General features: G+C 46.1%; 2 protein-coding genes across 2 annotated transcripts; one reads left to right on the plus strand and one right to left on the minus strand.

The window, feature by feature from the left end:
- The first annotated feature begins 13 nt into the window (after positions 1 to 13).
- On the plus strand, positions 14 to 8,032 carry tmem62 (transmembrane protein 62). The gene is made up of 14 exons (XM_084438192.1): positions 14 to 449; positions 833 to 944; positions 1,114 to 1,251; positions 1,724 to 1,769; positions 2,021 to 2,162; positions 2,291 to 2,415; positions 3,559 to 3,681; positions 3,846 to 4,001; positions 4,558 to 4,717; positions 4,891 to 5,004; positions 5,129 to 5,213; positions 5,308 to 5,403; positions 5,519 to 5,637; positions 5,756 to 8,032. The coding sequence occupies exons 1-14, from the start codon at positions 243 to 245 to the stop codon at positions 6,074 to 6,076; spliced, it is 1,944 nt and encodes a 647-aa protein (XP_084294318.1). The 5' UTR covers positions 14 to 242; the 3' UTR covers positions 6,077 to 8,032.
- On the minus strand, positions 6,784 to 13,076 carry ptgr2 (prostaglandin reductase 2). Its single transcript, XM_084438193.1, has 8 exons — positions 12,788 to 13,076; positions 12,523 to 12,641; positions 10,159 to 10,350; positions 9,866 to 10,036; positions 9,395 to 9,604; positions 9,052 to 9,261; positions 8,862 to 8,901; positions 6,784 to 8,751 (listed from the first exon to the last, which is right to left on the minus strand). The coding sequence occupies exons 2-8, from the start codon at positions 12,523 to 12,525 to the stop codon at positions 8,687 to 8,689; spliced, it is 891 nt and encodes a 296-aa protein (XP_084294319.1). The 5' UTR covers positions 12,526 to 12,641; positions 12,788 to 13,076; the 3' UTR covers positions 6,784 to 8,686.
- Positions 13,077 to 17,085: the final 4,009 nt, after the last annotated feature.

A 17,085-nucleotide genomic window follows, 5' to 3' on the forward strand; every position in this document is an offset into this window, starting at 1 on the left:
TGCACAACCGGTCAGTACGGTATCCATGAAGCCTCCTCCTTCGGATAACCTGAACGGATCCGATTTTGTGCTTCAATGCGGCTTTGTAAACGGCGAGGGAAATGGTGTGATACCGTGCAATGTTATGTAGCGAGTTAGCTAGGCTAGCGTAGGTAGTTAGAGTGCTCATGTGTCTGTCGCCAGTATTCTGACTAGGATCCAGCTAGCCTAGCATTCCCACCATTCTCTCCTTCACTAACAGGATGCTGAGGCTGTTCGGTGTGTTGGTTCTTGTCGGGCTGGCCCTGGCGTGTCTAACTTCTTGGGTGGTGGAGAGCTATGACACCGCCTGGCACCCCAAACGGAGTGTCAGTGTCAAGCGTTTGAGTGACCGTAATGGAGAGGAGACTCGGGCCAGTGTTCCACCGTATCCCGGCGGCGAATTAGAGAACATATTCTGGTTCGTGCAGGTGAGTTGACCGGTGTAACGTTTGCCAGCTAGTTAGCTATTTGACGGCTGGGTGTAGGACCTCACTTACAGCCTTAGTGATTTAAACATAGGCCACCGTAGCTAACGTTACCTAACCTTTGATAACGTGAAAGCATACTTGACCCCCCACCCCCCAGGTAAATGCCTGCCCAGGGGGCTTTTGTGCTGTGCTTGCTGTGCTGAATGAGTGGGGTCACTGAGCAATTGCGAATGACAGTTGGCTAGCTGGTTAGGACTTTGAGCAATGATGTAACAGAACAAGCTTGTAGTAAACAGGTCCGCACCAGGCGAATTTGTGAACTCTTGTCTTGATGTTGATTTGATTGGTACATTATTGCACGCCCTTTTCGTTACTGTTTCCAGGTCTCTGACATTCATATTAGCCGCTTCCATGACCCGAAACGCATTCCAGATTTCGAGAAGTTCTGCACAGACACCATTGAAGTGATTAAACCTGCTCTTGTGCTTGCAACAGGTAATCTCTCATGTATAGCCTCCTCATTCACTCACTGTATCTCTATGAAACCCTGAAGAACAGTCATGTATTCTCATGTGCGTACTTGGATGGGATTGTGCTCAAGGTACCCGGTATCAATATAATAAAAGGTTGAGAATGTTTATTAAAATCTGTGTCCGTCTCCCAGGAGACCTGACAGATGCGAAGACGGAGAACAAGGTGGGCTCCCTCCAGCACGAGGTGGAGTGGCAGGCCTATCACAACGTCCTGAAGAGGTCACGTGTGTTGGAACGCACAAAATGGATCGACATCCGTGGAAATCACGGTGACTACACTATTTATGCACACTCTCCACACATTGGCTACCGTTCACAGACAGTTGAAAGGGTTTTAGAGTGGAATATAGACAGAATCAAGGCCACAAAAGCTAAGTAGCTACTGTAAGAAGATACTGCATCCATCTGTATTGCTATTGAATTACAGGCTATTAGAGATGAGACCAGATATCCCCTTACAAAATGTGTACAAAATCCATGATATTGACTCTGCAGTATGTCTGACACGTATTCAGTGTTGATCTCGATTGTAGGATATTGATTTTGTCAGTCCATCATGGTTTCTGGCAACATTGGATGTCAATCAATATGCTGGGTAGGCATGAGGAAATGTAATCTTTAAATTAAAATCCGACTCCTTTGACAGAGGAGGGCTTTAAGTATTGGTTATTGTGTTTAGTTGACTATGTTTTGGAGGTATAGCTCCCTTTGGTACTACTAAATGTTTTTTTTTTTCTACAGATGCCTTCAACATAATCTCACTGAAGAGTGTCAACAACTACTACAGGTCTGTCTTCCCCTACTGTTTTTCACTGGCATTAACACCAGAGTTACATAAACCATTTCAGCACCACTAAGTTTAGCCACCGAGTAGCTCAAGTGAGTCTCGTCAGCCTGCCACCTCAGACTGTGAGCAGGTCTAGCCGTCAGATTAGAGGCTCTGTCAGGTCAGAACCTGGATCACACACCCTTCACATCTGCACCTGGTCTTATTATAATGTACTGTTAGTAACTCATGGTCTCTGTTCTTCTCCACAGGAAGTACTCAGCCAACCAGAAAGTGGGCTCCTTTCACTACGTCCACAAGACTCCCTTCGGCAACTACTCCTTCATTTGTGCAGATGCTACTCTCACTCCGGGGCCAAAGCGACCATACAATTTCTTCGGCATTCTCAATCAGGTATATATACTGTTGTTTTTTTTAAATTGAATTATTTTAACCAGACTCATTTGATAATATATCTCTCAATATGAACAGTTTCTTAACATAGTAACCGGTCATGATTTTTCCCTGCGACACCATTATAGCCTCAAATGGACCTGCTGGCAGCTTTCAGGAATGAGAGCCACAGTAGCAACCAGTCTGTTTGGTTTGGCCATTACACGACGTCCACCATCATCTCCCCATCTCCTGGGGTGAGACGGATGATGAGGTGAGAGGAGAAGAATGTGGGTGGGATTCTACCTGCGGGGTAGTCAGCCCCTCCCTGGCCAATATCACTGTTTATGTTGAAAGTAATCCTGCCTTATCATTGTTTACATCATTGTTGAATGAGGGCAAGTGATCTCTAACCGAAACACCCCAGATGAATAAACATTGAAGATCTATTCATCATTCAGTTTCAGAATATTACAAAGTTAGAATGCTGTTGTTATATATATATATATATATATATATTTTTTTTTTAATTTTTATTTGCTCAGAGAGCACAGACGAATGAATGAGAAGGACATGTTTGGTATTGCTGCATATAGGTGGAGAGCTTAATGCCAGTCCAAACCCTATGTCTCTGTGACCTTCCAATGTTGAGATATGGCCGTTTCAATTCCCCCTATTGACAATGAATGGGGGGAACTTTTCGCTCCCCAAGTCCAAAAAATGAATAAAGGAGAATGGCCGGCCATGTTTGGGCGGTTTGTAGTGATTTGGATCCACTCCATTGGCCCATGCTACACCCCTCCACCGAGTTTCATGAAAATCGGTCTGGTAGTTTTTGTGTAATCCTAGTCAAAATTAGAAATGGTGCTCAGAGAGCACAGACCTCCACCCATGAATGCATTTCGTGGCTCTGTGCGCACCAGAATTGAGTTCTAAATGTGCCCATGCTACACCCCTCCCCCCCGGGTTTCGGTTTTGTTTGGACGGCTCGTGGACCCTGCCCATGATTTGGATAGGCTCTAACATTTAATAGGCTCTAAGTTGGTTCTTGCTACACCCCTCCACCGAGTTTCATGAAAATCGGTCCAGTAGTTTTTGCGTAATCCTGGTAAAAAAAAAAGAATGGCGATGAATGATCGGCCATGTTTAGCCGGCTCGTTGACCCGCACCATGATTCAGATCCGCTCCAAAATGTAATGGGTTGTAAGTTGGCGCATGCTACACCTTTCCACTGTGTTTCGTCAAAATCGGTCTAGTCGTTTTTGCGTAATCCGGCTAACACACACAAAGACATGCGCCACTGAAAACATTACCCCTTGCCCTGCGCTGTCGCTGGAGCGGAAGTAAAAAAAAAAAGAAGCTATTGAGCCCAATTTGCTTGACATCAACTGTTGTGTCTTCTTATGTGTTTGTGTAGCTCGGCTGTTGCCTATCTGTGTGGTCACCTGCACACCCTGGGCGGCCTGATGCCCGTCCTGCACAGCCGACACACTCGTGGCACTCTGGAGCTGGAGCTGGGTGACTGGATGGACAACCGCAGGTAACACTGGAAATATAGCACATAACAGACACACACACACACACACACACACACACAGGCAGACTGACAGACAACCACAGTAGTGAGAGGAAATTCCATGTCACACTCCACATACATGCTCAAGGTTAAGTGTGCTGACTTGTTGGTCTCACTTCCCTGTTCAGATATCGAGTGCTGGCGTTCGACCACGACCTGCTGAGCTTCTCTGACCTGACGTTCGAGCAGTGGCCCGCGGTTCTCATCACCAACCCCAAGGAGGCGCAATACCTTCATCCGGTCGTAGAGCCTCTGGGAAGGATACGCAGCTCGACGCACATCAGGTGTCCCCTCTGTGTGTGTCCTCCTGAACCCTAAACCCGCCCCGTTCATACATACAGTATTCAAATGACTTTCTTTTACCTGCCCCTCCCCCCACACATCTACACCCATCCATCTTTCAACATTACCGTATTCCCGCCTGTCTCCGTACCATAATGATCCCAACAATAACGATATCTGTCTACTGGTTCACAGTGCTTGACTTGGACCGAAATAGAAACCGGTACTGTTTATATTTAGGCGCAGGAGCTCCAGAATACTTCTGAGCTGATATTCTATGAGAGGTGCGGGAGGTCAAACAGTAGAAAACGTGAGGCGCCGCCAGTATTCTGTTCTGGTTAGCTCCTGCCCAAGTCAAGTGCTGTCAGTTCACATGAATCTGTGTATTTGACCAATGAGTCTCTCTCTCTCTCTCTCTCTCTCTCTCTCTCTCTCTTTTTCTCTCTCTCTTCTCTCTCTCTCTCTCTCTCTCTCTCTCTCTCTCTCTCTCTCTCTCTCTCTGTCTGTTTGTCTGTCTGTCTGTCTGTCTGGTCTGTTCTAACCCTGCCGCCCCCCCAGGATCCTGGCCTTCTCCGAGGCCCCCATCACGGCTGTGTACGTCAGCGTGGACGGGGAGGGCCTGGGGACGGCCCGCTCGGCCGGGGGCCCCCTCTACGTCCTGCTGTGGGACCCCTCACTCTACCTCACCGGGCTGCACACAGTCAGGGTCAAAGTGGAGGTAGCGGAGAGAGAAATCAGCTCTCTTTTTCAGCTACATTTGCCAGTTTGCAATTCTCTCCCATACGTTGATGTTGAGCTGATCGGACCGCGCCTGTCTCTCTCTCTCTCTCTCTCTCTCTGTCTCTCTCTCTCTATCTCTCTCTCTCTCGATGCACCGCATCTCCGTGTCAGGACTCGGCAGGGCGGTCGACGGTTCGAGAGCAGCAGTTCACCCTAGAAGGAGACCTCTCCCCCAGCTTTGGCTTTTTCCAGTCCTTCATCCTGCTCACGGACCACTACGTCCTGGTAACGCCTCTACCTCACCACAGACCCGCCGGGGCTGGGCTGAATTTGGCCCGGGTCACGTTATCTGAATTTGGCCTGGGTCACGTTATCTCGTGACTGACTGCGCGTCCCTTCCTTCCCGCAGGCCCGTGTAGCGTTTGTGGCTGTGATGCTGCTGAACATCGGGGTGTTGGTGGTGTTCAGGTTCCTGCATGTTCCCTCTGCCAGAGGTCAGAGCTCATCAGAACCCCCCCCCAACACATCAAACCTTTGGTTGTCATTCAACTTTTTTTTAACGTGTGGTTTCTTCTCCCTCTCTCTCAGGGCTGCCCTCTCAAGCGTGCGTGTCCCTGCACCTGGTCAGTAAAACGGACTCCTTCTACTACTCCCTGCTGCTCTTCAACCTGTGTACCGCCCTGGGTGAGTAGCCCTGTTGGCCTGGACCAGAACCACATGCTGTGTGCTCGCGTGTGGTTGTGTGGATTCACCCTCCACCTCTCTCTCTCTCTCTCTCTCTCTCTCCCTCTCTCCGCAGGGCCATGGTTTATAGGAGAGTTGATAGACGGTCACAGAGGGGCCTGCTTCTCTTTCGGCGTGTTCGTCGACGGTCACTTCCTGGAAGGCAGCCTCACCTATGTCGTTGGAGTCGTGCAGGTAAGCTGATTCATTGAACAAAGAATCTAAAAACACTTTGTCTTGTGTAATTGCCATGGAGCGAACGCTAACTGCCTCATGTCTTCTGCTGCTCCCTCCCTGCCTCCTCCCCCAACAGCTGGTCTTCTTCAACATGCCTCTCACATGTTACCTGTGCTGGAGCCTCCAGCTGCGTTGCCGTGGCAACACTTTCCGTTCACACCTGTGCAGGCCCGGCTGGCGCTGTCGGACTCTGGCGGTGCACGCCACCATGCTGCTGCTGCTCTCTTGGCAGGCCCACTCCTGCTACTTCCTGTTGGAGACCTACGGCCTCCAGGCCTTCTTCCTGTCCCCGGTCCGCACGTGGGCTCTGGGGCTCAGTCTGGTGCTGGTACACCGCGCGTGGAAGGGCCCCGTCCCGTGTCTCCGTGACGACAGCAAGGCCAACTCACTCTCTTGACAATTGCACTTTGCCACTGTGGGTCTGAGCCACACACACACAACTGTGTATTTATTTTGCCATTTCCCACCCACATGACTTTTTCACTTGTGTGCAAGGTTTTTATTCCTTCCAAAGCCACTTTCTACATACAGTAGTATTATATGTTTAATATGCATGTTATTGTAAAGCACTGAGCACACCCCTGGCCACAGTTGAAGCAATGTTGAGTGGTCAAACAGGGATACATTGAAGATAAGTGCCGGTCAGCCCCGGTCTGAATGGTGAACCTCCGAAGGCTGAAGTACAGTGCTCAGACGTTGGTGCGGTGTAGATGACTTGGGAACTTGTTGTTGAAAGTGTTGCCTTGGCCAACTGCCACAACTGCACTGCCAAACAAGGTCAATAAGGTCCAGCTCTGCCCCCACTTACAGTACCTGTTTCTCTCTGTTGAAGGGTGAATTTACGTATGAATGTCTTCAGACCCTGAGAAGTGGTGCCAAACCCTAGCCTGGCTTCGCCAGCCTGCTCACATTCTGTTTTACCCCACATATCAGTCTGGTAACACGCCCGTTCAAGCTCGTCGAAAGTGAACTGAGAGTTTGCAGAAACTATTTCATTCTTGCGAACTGGGTCCGGCAAAGCCAGGCTAGCCAACCACCCCCCTTACATGTCCTTGGACAAACACAGATCTTAAGTTATGGGCATTTTTTTTTTTCCGTCGGCCCAACTTCTAGTACCACTGTTAGAGTAGTGTGAATGTTTGAATGTTATTCCAGTGTTCAGTCTAAGTGCTTTGGAGTATGAAGTGACTTGGGTTAATGCCTCGCATTTTGTCAGGTTTCTGTGCACACGCACGCACCAAGAATGAATCGTAGCATGTGTAGTTGTCTTAAAGGAAGAGGGCATTCGTAGATGCATATTAACTGAACATTACAGGGTTGAAACAAATCAATTTGCATTCTCAAGATTAACATTTGCAAATTATTATTGGTATGTTTGGCAAAAAGAGGAAATATTTGCATCTGGCTCTGGTATTGTTGAGTTTATTTTGTAATGCCAAATTTTTCAACTAAACTGGACTGGACAGGTTAACTGTTCTACTCTACTTTCCTTCAAATTCTCCTTGTGAACCTCACTGTAGTCAGCTGCTGTTTCTCAGGAATGTGAGACTTGAACAAGAGGTTGTTCCCAGAACTGTCTATCAGGAACTGACAATATTACTGTTTTTATACTCTACTCTGCACAGCTGCATTTACTCATTCACAACTAAATAATCAAATACTTGTGGTGATAATAAATAAGTGATGAATGTTATTTAGCTGTGGTAAACAGGGATACAATTTCATTATTATGCTGGTAATTTTATCTGTACTGTGCGATTTCCTTGCGTCATGTATTGCACTGGTGTTTGTCATTCCTTATTTAGAAGTTAATTTGGCAGCTTGGGGGTGTCGTATGTCTAGAAGGGCACATCATTTTCTGAGACTACTACTTGGTGACCAGTATGAACATTCTAACCGAGGAACTGTTGTATCTTACCTGTGATGCTCAATACCTCTTTCAAGCAATGATATACATCCACTAGGGGGCGGGCTTGAGGGTTTCAATAATTTGGGTTGTGACATTCTGATTATTTAAATGTCAGTCAACCTGGTTTATCGTTGATTAGTAATGCTATTCCATCCATGTGACCTGAAACCTCTGATGACATCACAAATGGAATCGCTCTGTTGAAGATCCCACGACCTCGATGACCTGGTGCTGTGATGTTATGGCTGGGTGGTGATGGCCACAGCTCACCACATGAGTTTAGCTGTACAGAACAATGGTCATGTAGGGGACTAAGCTGTTTGTTCCCCAGTGGTAAAATAGACGGAATGTTATGACAGGATTTTACACAAGGTGACAACTGAAATCAAAGCAAACCACATTTGGAATTGTATTAATGGTTTATAGTGCTGTGAAATAAATTATTTATTACAGAGAAATCACAAATGGAACTTTTTATTTTATTTCTGTCAACGTTATCACTCACAACCAAGAGATAGTATTAATGTTGTTATTGATGATGGTCTTCTTTATAGCCATACTACTTGGCTTGTTGGTTTGGAGCCAAATGGCCCAAGGCAGTTGTACAGTATAAATAATTACAGTATAAATAATTTGATGATGAAAACAACTTCTGTACTTCCACATAACAGTCAAATACATTTGAATACATGGAAACGTGTCCTCATGAGGACAACTGCACAGACCTGGGTCAAAGTACTATTATACAACGGTTAGTTCTGGTTCTTGATTCTAATTGGCTGGAAGCCGTGTTAAAATACTTTGTAACACACACCTGGGGCCGCATATCATTCTCCGCTTCCCGTCGTGCCTAACAACGCCCCGTAGCTGTTATAAAATCACTATAACACACGGCCTCTCGTGGTTTATTGCTTAATTTGAAATCCTTTAAATTACATACAGTATCTGTGTTTCACTACGCTTACACATAGGTAAAAGCAAGTATACTGCAGGCTTAACTTAACATTAGGGTCCATTCATGTGAGCAGCCAACAGTGATGGGACTGTGTGTTGCGTCGCAAGGCCTCCTGTGAGAACAGGACCTTCTGGTGGTTTTCCTCAGTCAGATATTTTGATAATCTGTTTGCCGACGTTTCCCCCTTTCATCATAGAACAAAACGCCGCTGTAGTAAAGAGGAAATAAAGGGTTGTTTGACTCATGATCAGTTCATCTCTGGTATATGCCGTGACAACGAAATTCGAGTCAATCAGTCACATAACCGCTGACACTTACTTCCCATGTTCTCAATACCTTCCGCCACCGTCTCCAACACCTGAGGCATGGAGAATGATTCAGTGTGAATAAAATGTCCTGTCTAGGGTCGCAGGACAGGTGGAAAACCATATGTACTGTACTGTACTGTACTCTCAGTACCACCTCAAGCATAAAGAAACACACACACACAAACGATGAGAAGCCCTACCTTGACTTGTCCTGTCCTAACCCACTGGCTGAGCTGCAGGATGCCGGCCTCCTGCTTGTCCATGTGCTGCAGCACTAAGAAGCGCTCCCTGGTGATATCCCTGGAGAGCAGAGCCTCCCGGGTCTCCTCACACAGGGGCGGAGGGTACGGCACATCCTTGTTGTACTGGGAGATCTGTCCACACAGGATCACGTGGCCCCCCGTATTCATCTGAGGGTAATAAAGGGTGTTTGAGTCAAAGGTTAGTTTTGGGCAGGTCCTCTTTTGAATACACAGTCCGTTACACATTAGCAATCCCGGAGATGTGTTTTATATGTGGCTACGACACAAGACAAACCCTTACCTGTGCTATCACAGTGTCACTTATGGGGCCGCCCACGTTGTCGAAGTAAACATCCACTCCGCTGGGACAGCACTCCTTCAGCCTGGTGGCTATGTCTCCCTGGCGATAGTTTACTGCTGCAGAGAAGCCCAGCTGTTCTACCAGGGCCCGGCACTTCTCATCGGACCCGCAGATGCCCACCACCCGGACACACCCATCCAGCCGCCCAATCTGGGGAGCGGGGGCAGGACAATGATAATACCACAATAATAATAAAATAAAATAAACATCTTGCATATTTGTCATATATGTAGATACATACGCTTAGCTTTGCACAACATGACTTGGCTGCGCATAACATGAGGCTCGAACCAATGACCCTGACATTAAGAGTCCGGCGCTCTACCAACTGAGCTAGCCTGAGCTAGCCGGGCGGCTATATTGCTCATGCAGAGCCCATGATGCTTTGTTAACCCGAATAGCTCCACTCACCTGGCCGGCTAGCGACCCACAAGCCCCAGCAGCTCCACTGACCACCATGGTCTGATTGGCTCCTTTGGTCACATGACCCTTCTCTCTCACAGCAAACAGGGCAGTGAGACCGGGCATGCCCACTGCGCCCAAAAAGTATGACATGTGCCCGTCGACCAGCTGCGGATCAACCTGTAGGAATGGAAATTCACTAAATTACACCTTCTCTGTATAATCACAACCTAATTGCATGGCAGTGCAAGATCCTACACGGGGAACAGCATTGGATGGCCGACGCAGAGACAATGCAGTACCTTCTGTAAAAGGCTGCCGTTTAACACAGCGTGCGTCTGCCAGGGCCAGTTGAATGAGGTGACCGCATCGCCCTGAGAGAGAGCAGCGCAGCGGCTGGACTCCACCACCCCCACACCTCCACCGTCCACACACTCTGACAGTCCCCATGGCCTCAGGTACTCAGCATCTGTGGCTTCATTCATGCGGCAACGCTGTGTTCAAGAGACACACAGTAAACATCCACTGCATGACAGAGGCAGTAATAAGGAAGCAAATTCATTCAAATTGTTTATTGGTCTGTAACTGTTTTTGATCCTGTTTATTTATTGCTTTGTTGTCTTATTTTATTATGCCTCCGCCAGGCGATAGCCTGTCCGTCCGTCCGTATGTCCGTCCGTCCGATGTTTGTTAATGCAATATCTCGGGAACACATTGACGGAATTTCTTCCCCTTTGGTACAAATGTTCAATGGCACTCAAGGATGAACTGCTTAGAACGTGGGGGTCAAAGGTCACTGTGACCTCACAAAAGGCATTTTTTGGCCTAGTGAACACGATATCTCAGGAACGGCTTGACAGAATGTGTTCATATTTGGCCAAAATGTCCAGTTGGACTGAATGATGACCTGATTAGATTTTGGTGGTCCAAGTTCAAGGTCACAGTGACCTCACAAAATGTGTTTTTGGCCTGATGAACACATTATCTCAAGAAAGGCTTAACGGAATTTGTTCATATTTGGGTAAAATGTCCAGTTGGACTTAATTGCATTAGATTTTGGTATTCAAATGTCAAAGGTCAAGGTCACCGTGACATCACAAAACTTTTTAACTTTTTAACAATAATGATAATGCTAATGCTAACGCTAGCTAGCTAACACTAATTCTAACACTAATGCTAGCTTTAGCTAGCTAGTATTAGCATTAGCTAGCTTACATTAGAGTTAGCTAGCGTTAGCATTAGCTAGCTAGTGTTAGCATTAGCCTTAGCTAGCTAGTGTTAGCATTAGCATTATTGTTAGCATTAGCGTTAGCTAGCATTACAGATAGAATACCAGCAAGCGAGTGTACACAAGCACCATCCACGTCAACACAGGGGCCAGACATGGACACAGGGGTCAGGCTAATTTACAAAATTGGACCCAGTAGTGGAGCGGTTAGCATAATGCGCTTGAGTGCTCATGGTCATGAGTTCGAATCCAGCTGGAGGCTGGATAATTATGACGCAATTTCGACCCATTAAAATAAAGTGTTACCAAAATTCCTTAATCCTTTACTTGGCTATTTTTACCATGGCATAGCGGCTAGTTAAGTTAAGGTCAGTCGCTCAGTCAGTCAGTTAGTCACTCATTTACAGGACGTTGGGACGCTATGGTCTCTAATGCGCTTGGCCCTTGTTAGTCTAGTTTATGCCTCCGCCAGGCGATAGCTCGGGTTGTCCGTCCGTCCGTACGATGTTTGTTAATGCAATATCTTGGGAACGCATTGACAGAATTTCTTCCCCTTTGGTACAAATGTTCACTGGCACTCAAGGATGAACTGCTTAGATCGTAGGGGTCAAAGGTCACTGTCACCGTTTTTGGCCTAGTGAACACGATATCTCAGGAATGGCTTGACAGAATGTGTTCATATTTGGCCAAAATGTCCAATTGGACTGAATGAAGAACTGATTCGATTTTGGTGGTCAAAGGTCAAAGTTCAAGGTCACTATGACCTCACAAAATGTGTTTTTGGCCTGATGAACACAATATCTCAAGAAAGGCTTAACAGAATTTGTTCATATTTGGGTAAAATGTCCAGTTGGACTCAAGGATTAACTGATTACATTATGGGGGTCAAAGGTCAAGGGTCACTGACCTCACAAAAGGTGTTTTTGGCCTGCTGAACACGATATCTCAAGAAAGGCTTGACCAGAATTTGTACATATTTGGCAAAAATGTCCAGTTAGACTTAATTTGATTAATTGGATTAGATTTTGGTATTCAAATGTCAAAGGTCAACTGAATGTTAACTGCAACTTGCATTGTTGGGCGGAGGCATTTAGCCGCTATGCGGTTTTTCTAGTTGTTTATAGTTTGTTTTGTTCTGTCCTGTTGATATATGTGTACATTTGCTGCCCTGTCATTATGTGTTTGCTTGTGAACTCGTCAGCATTGAAAATGAGGGAAACCTCAATTGCTCTACGAGTATAAATAAAGGTTTGAAATGAAATGAAATTCATCAGACAGGATATTATGACAAGGCTATTGCCCACTGAGCTCAGCTTTGTACCAAGTCTATGCCTTCATTTATATAACAACTGCACAGTAACAGGTGCAGCATGACGTAGTAGACTAGATCAATTTTTACATTTCAGAAAGCTGCAGTCTATTAGCAGTTTCCTATCACCATGTATGGGTCAACAGAGAGGTACAGCGTCCGAACCAGGACTTATCCCTCCTTCAGGTCAAGTGGTATCGTCGTATCTTCCATGTGGAAATTCTCAGGGAGTGGAACTCCATTTTTCCCTAAATAGAATACATGCACATCAAGCACATACAAGTCATTATACGCCATACGACTGAACGTGTTGCAATGTGCAATCACTGCACTGTGAACAACAGATCATTGTTATAAGAAAGGCTTAAACTAGCTGCTACGTAAGGCTACATACCAGGTCGAGAGTTCAGCAGTATTCGCTCGACGCGCATCATTCTAAAATTGTAAGTTGCTGAAAGTTGCCAACTAGCCAATGCTAGCTATGTTAGAATAGCGGGTTAGAAAATGCTATTACCTCTTCACTTTGCTAACTTGGGGCTCTTCCCTGGTTTATGAAAAGTTGCGCCATCTAGCTACAGTACACCCATAATTCCGGGCATTGTGTGCACAGAAATGGAACACGTCCCTCCTCGCCCTAGGTTGTCTGACATGCGCGCGCAATTCCTATATAGGCTTCAACCAGTCAGTCAATCCATATCGTTCAATCGAATTAATGGTTAATCGATGCAAAAGGAGTTGCATCGACAGTCACACAGCATCTCCCCTCCACACACTGTGATGACAAAGCAGCCTCAGCTAGTAGCCTAAGGCGAAGGAGGAAGTGACGCTTTGTGAAACAAGAAAAAAAGTTTTCAGTTTCTAGGGTGCAAGGAGAGAAGATTACTGATCCGACGGGACAAGAAGGTAAAATTGGTTATATTATAATCCACTACGTTGCATATCTTCATTAGTAAACATGTTGCATCGTGATGTAGGCTACTGTGTAATGTACATATATGGTACTTTGTATAGCCTAGTAAAAAAAAGTAGAAGTTATCCTGCCTGGCTGCCTCCTTTTGGGACCACTCTGTCTCAGGGTGTTCAAGCTTTTAAAAGTAAAAGTCTCCACATAGCATAAATTCCACATAGCATAGGCGAGGGATCGATCGATTGTTGCTCGAATTCCAGTGCTTCATTGCAGCGGTCGCGTGGCCGTTTTATATGTCGATGGGAATTTGAAATGAGAACGAAAGTTACATTGTCGTGCACTAGGCGCGTCTCTCATTTGGCTACAATGTATCGTTCGTAGGATATAAATGACAGTCGTAGCCTTAGCCATACGTTACAGTGAAAATGTATTGTCAATTGTAAAGGAAAGCTAATTGTCTTTGTCGCAATATAAATTATCTTGTTGAAAAGCAATATTTTCAGGAGGGGAAGTTGGGGGAATCACCAATCTCTCGCCCCCTTCATCTCCTCTAAAGGGGGCACGTCTCACTCTGGCGGTGTCTTCCAGTAAACTGCCCGCCTGCATGTCTGAATGTTTGCAGGCTTTGCAGGTTATTTTAAGGTACAGGAGAGAGCCTAAAGCCTGACACAGAGGTTGGTGTTGCTGGCAGGCCAGCAATGTCTCCTTTCGAACAGCCACATGCTTGGTCATGCCCATTACTTAGGCCTAAATCACTGCTTTAAGCTACAAAGTGTGATTGACAATAAGCATATTTACGCAGAAATGTCATGGAATAGCCTACATTTGCTCACGTTTCTTGGCAGTAGTCTATCTGTGCGTCATCACGCTAACAGTGATTTCTGGAGGAAAGGGTCATCCTGAACATACTTGAAACCCTCTCTGCTGTGGCCATTATAGGCCTAACCATAGGGAATAAGAACAGGCAGTAGCCTATATGAGTCCCCCCTTGGTTCTGTAATGTCTGTTTTTTCGTGATGATGTGATATAACAAGGCTAGGCTATTTGGGCTAGCATTTTACCAGACAGAAACGGAGGGAAACGCCTATTTTAATGTTTAATGGGACATTCAAGAGGCCCCTTGTCTAGGCTTTCACTGTGTCTGCCCTACCTAGTTTAATACCGCTACGCGTGTTTGTTGCTACTGGCGGAATTTCCCGCACGGACTGAGTGTTTGGCCGGTAAATTACAGCACCCCTCATGCAAGAGGAAAGCCTTATATGGGCATGGAAGTAGGTGTGGCGAACGAACCAGTGGGGATCACAAGACGAGCTGAAAGAGAATGTGTTTTTCGATTCTGAAAGGAGAAAAGGCCGCATAGCCAATGTGTAGCCTATATGTACTTGTGCAATCGTCGCAACGTAATAATGTGCAATCCTTGTACGACTGCTTCCAGGTTTTTGCAGAACAGGACGTAGCAGCCATTTCTACAGAATCGACCCACTCCTTGACTTGGGAAAAATAATGGTGAGGTCAGCATAGCATGACTCAACCCTGAAGATGAATGCAGTCATCACCTCACCGTTCTGTTGCATACTGGGTGCGTGGACCTAGGGACAGTTGTTCAGGTGGTGTTCGTGGAGGAAACGCTGGAACAGTAGCCTACAAGAATGGTGAGCGCCGGGCAATAGAGCTGTTGAGCCAATAGCGCGTTGTAAATATCGTAAATAGGTTATAGCCTGATGCATGCATTTACATGGTTGAAACCAGTTAACAAAGTTTAGCATTTCTCAAACAGACTCTTACGTCATAACATTTAATTTGTGCTTTAAAAAACGATTCAGTGTCTGTAGGCCATGCCATAACAGTGTGGGGACTTTCGCAAGGAAAGTGATATGTCTGGGTGTCACGTCGGTAGATTAGGCTATATTGACAACCTGTCGGTCCGCAGCATAATATTATGCATACTTTTGTCTTGGAGCTCGTGCCCGTAGCCTACATATAGGGCGCATTGTTGCTGCACATTGTTGCAATGTGCCGTTGAATTAGTGACTGGATAATCCCGTTTCTGCAACAAAGGGGTTTCTCGTAAATAGCGCTGAGCTTGCTGCTGGTCACGGAGAGAGGGGAGGGGGTCCAGGAAGGGTTCTGCTGTCGGACGCAGCATGTTTTTCTATCTATTTTTTCTGCTGTCTGTAATTCTCAAGAGAAAACTGACTTTACGAGCACCGCGACGTTGCTATAGCCTATCTTTTGCACGGTGTTCACGGTTTAAAAGAAGACACGGATTAGTTAATTACGCCTGACGCAACAAACCTATTTGTTGGCGCGTTTACCTTTTGATGGGTATTGTGTAACAATATAGTAGCCTAGCCGATGCGTCAGGATCATCACCTAGATAAAGTGGGGCCATATGGTTGATAATAAACATGTTATTGTGGTGTTATATGCAGATGATCACTATTGCACAAAGCTGCGCTGTCTGTAAACAACACCACAGGCCCCTGCTTTTCCGTAAACACGCCGGAGCATCTTGCATACTGTTGTAACATTGGGGCCTCGTGTCCAAGAAATCGATAGGGCCCCTGCTTATAACCCACATTGGCGCATGTCTGATTTCATGTAACCTAAAGCCCTTGCAGATAGCAGAACGACCGTTACAAAACACTGATGAACACATGTGGCCTATCCATTTCCTGATTGGTTGCCCCATCCAGCAGTCACCCTGGTTATCCCCCTCTGCCCTCCACCTCGTGTGGTCAGTAAGGTTTCACAGCTCAGCCCTAGAGCCAGAACTGAACAGCTGCAGCTGTCTATTTTAAGGTGTGTGTGTGTGTGTGTGTGTGTGTGTGTGTGTGTGTGTTTACTAGGTGGCTAGACCAGCAGAGTTACGGTGACAATTCTAGACAACTCTACATTATGCATTCTGGATTTGGCAAAGATTGAGATAAAAATCTGCAAGAAAAAAAAACCCTATAGTGATAAGAATCACATGATTACACAGTGCATTACCATGGCAATGGAAGTCATCTCCAGAAAGACATTTATTTATTTATTTATTCACTTTTAGCAGTAATATTTAATGACATTTTAATATAATTTTAGATGCCAAGTCATTGTGGTGCACTCACCTAATACACTGGCGTTTGCCCTTCCCTTTTCAGGATAGCCTACAAAGGTTCAAGCAGCTTCAGTTCCCTTTACTGATGAGTCAGAGCCCGTCATTGAAAGAGCAAGTACCTTGCGTTTAAGCCCAGGGAACAATGCTGTACTGGTTCAGCTGACAGAAGTCAACTGACCTACTGGGCTCAAAAGTATTACAATAGTATTGCTGTATTGCAGTGCAGATATGGTAGGTGTGTACATGCCTGTGGATGTATGTACAGCATAGGTGTGTGTGTGTGTGCGTGTGTGTGTGTGTGTGTGTGCATGTGTGTGTGTGAGAGAGAGGGAGAGAGGAAGAGAGAGAGAGAAAAAAGAGATGACCTCTATGACTCAAATCTCCAGCTCAGCAGCAGGTCATAACAGTGCGTGATGTCACTATGAGTGACTTGACTGTTGCCATGTTCTATTTCAACATTTCTTCAATTAACCCAGCGGGAAGGCTGCTGGATGCCCATGTCTGTCTGCATGCACTCATGTGAGCTTAGCTAATAATGACACAGCTTAGCACCCGCCCCCTCTCTCTCTCAGTCAGTACCTTTCACTGGAGGGCCATTGTTGAAAAGGCCCACAGCAGGTTTTTCACATTGAGGCTGGCCTGACAATTAGACCCCCTAGGGGACGCCTCTAGACTGTGCTGACCA

The sequence above is a fragment of the Borostomias antarcticus genome (assembly GCF_949987555.1).
Source record: "Borostomias antarcticus genome assembly, chromosome: 5".
NCBI lineage: Eukaryota > Metazoa > Chordata > Actinopteri > Stomiiformes > Stomiidae > Borostomias > Borostomias antarcticus.

What these genes read in the sequence shown, in the direction of transcription:
- tmem62 (XM_084438192.1), top strand. Translation starts at nt 243, where the DNA reads ATGCTGAGGCTGTTCGGTGTGTTGGTTCTTGTCGGGCTGGCCCTGGCG. An exon ending in CGACATCCGTGGAAATCACG is followed by an intron (nt 1,252 to 1,723) that starts GTGACTACACTA and finishes TTTTTTCTACAG; the next exon opens with ATGCCTTCAACATAATCTCA. An exon ending in CGCAGCTCGACGCACATCAG is followed by an intron (nt 4,002 to 4,557) that starts GTGTCCCCTCTG and finishes CCGCCCCCCCAG; the next exon opens with GATCCTGGCCTTCTCCGAGG.
- ptgr2 (XM_084438193.1), bottom strand. An exon ending in TTAGGACAGGACAAGTCAAG is followed by an intron (nt 8,902 to 9,051) that starts GTAGGGCTTCTC and finishes TCCATGCCTCAG; the next exon opens with GTGTTGGAGACGGTGGCGGA. An exon ending in AGGTATTGAGAACATGGGAA is followed by an intron (nt 8,752 to 8,861) that starts GTAAGTGTCAGC and finishes TCTTTACTACAG; the next exon opens with CGGCGTTTTGTTCTATGATG.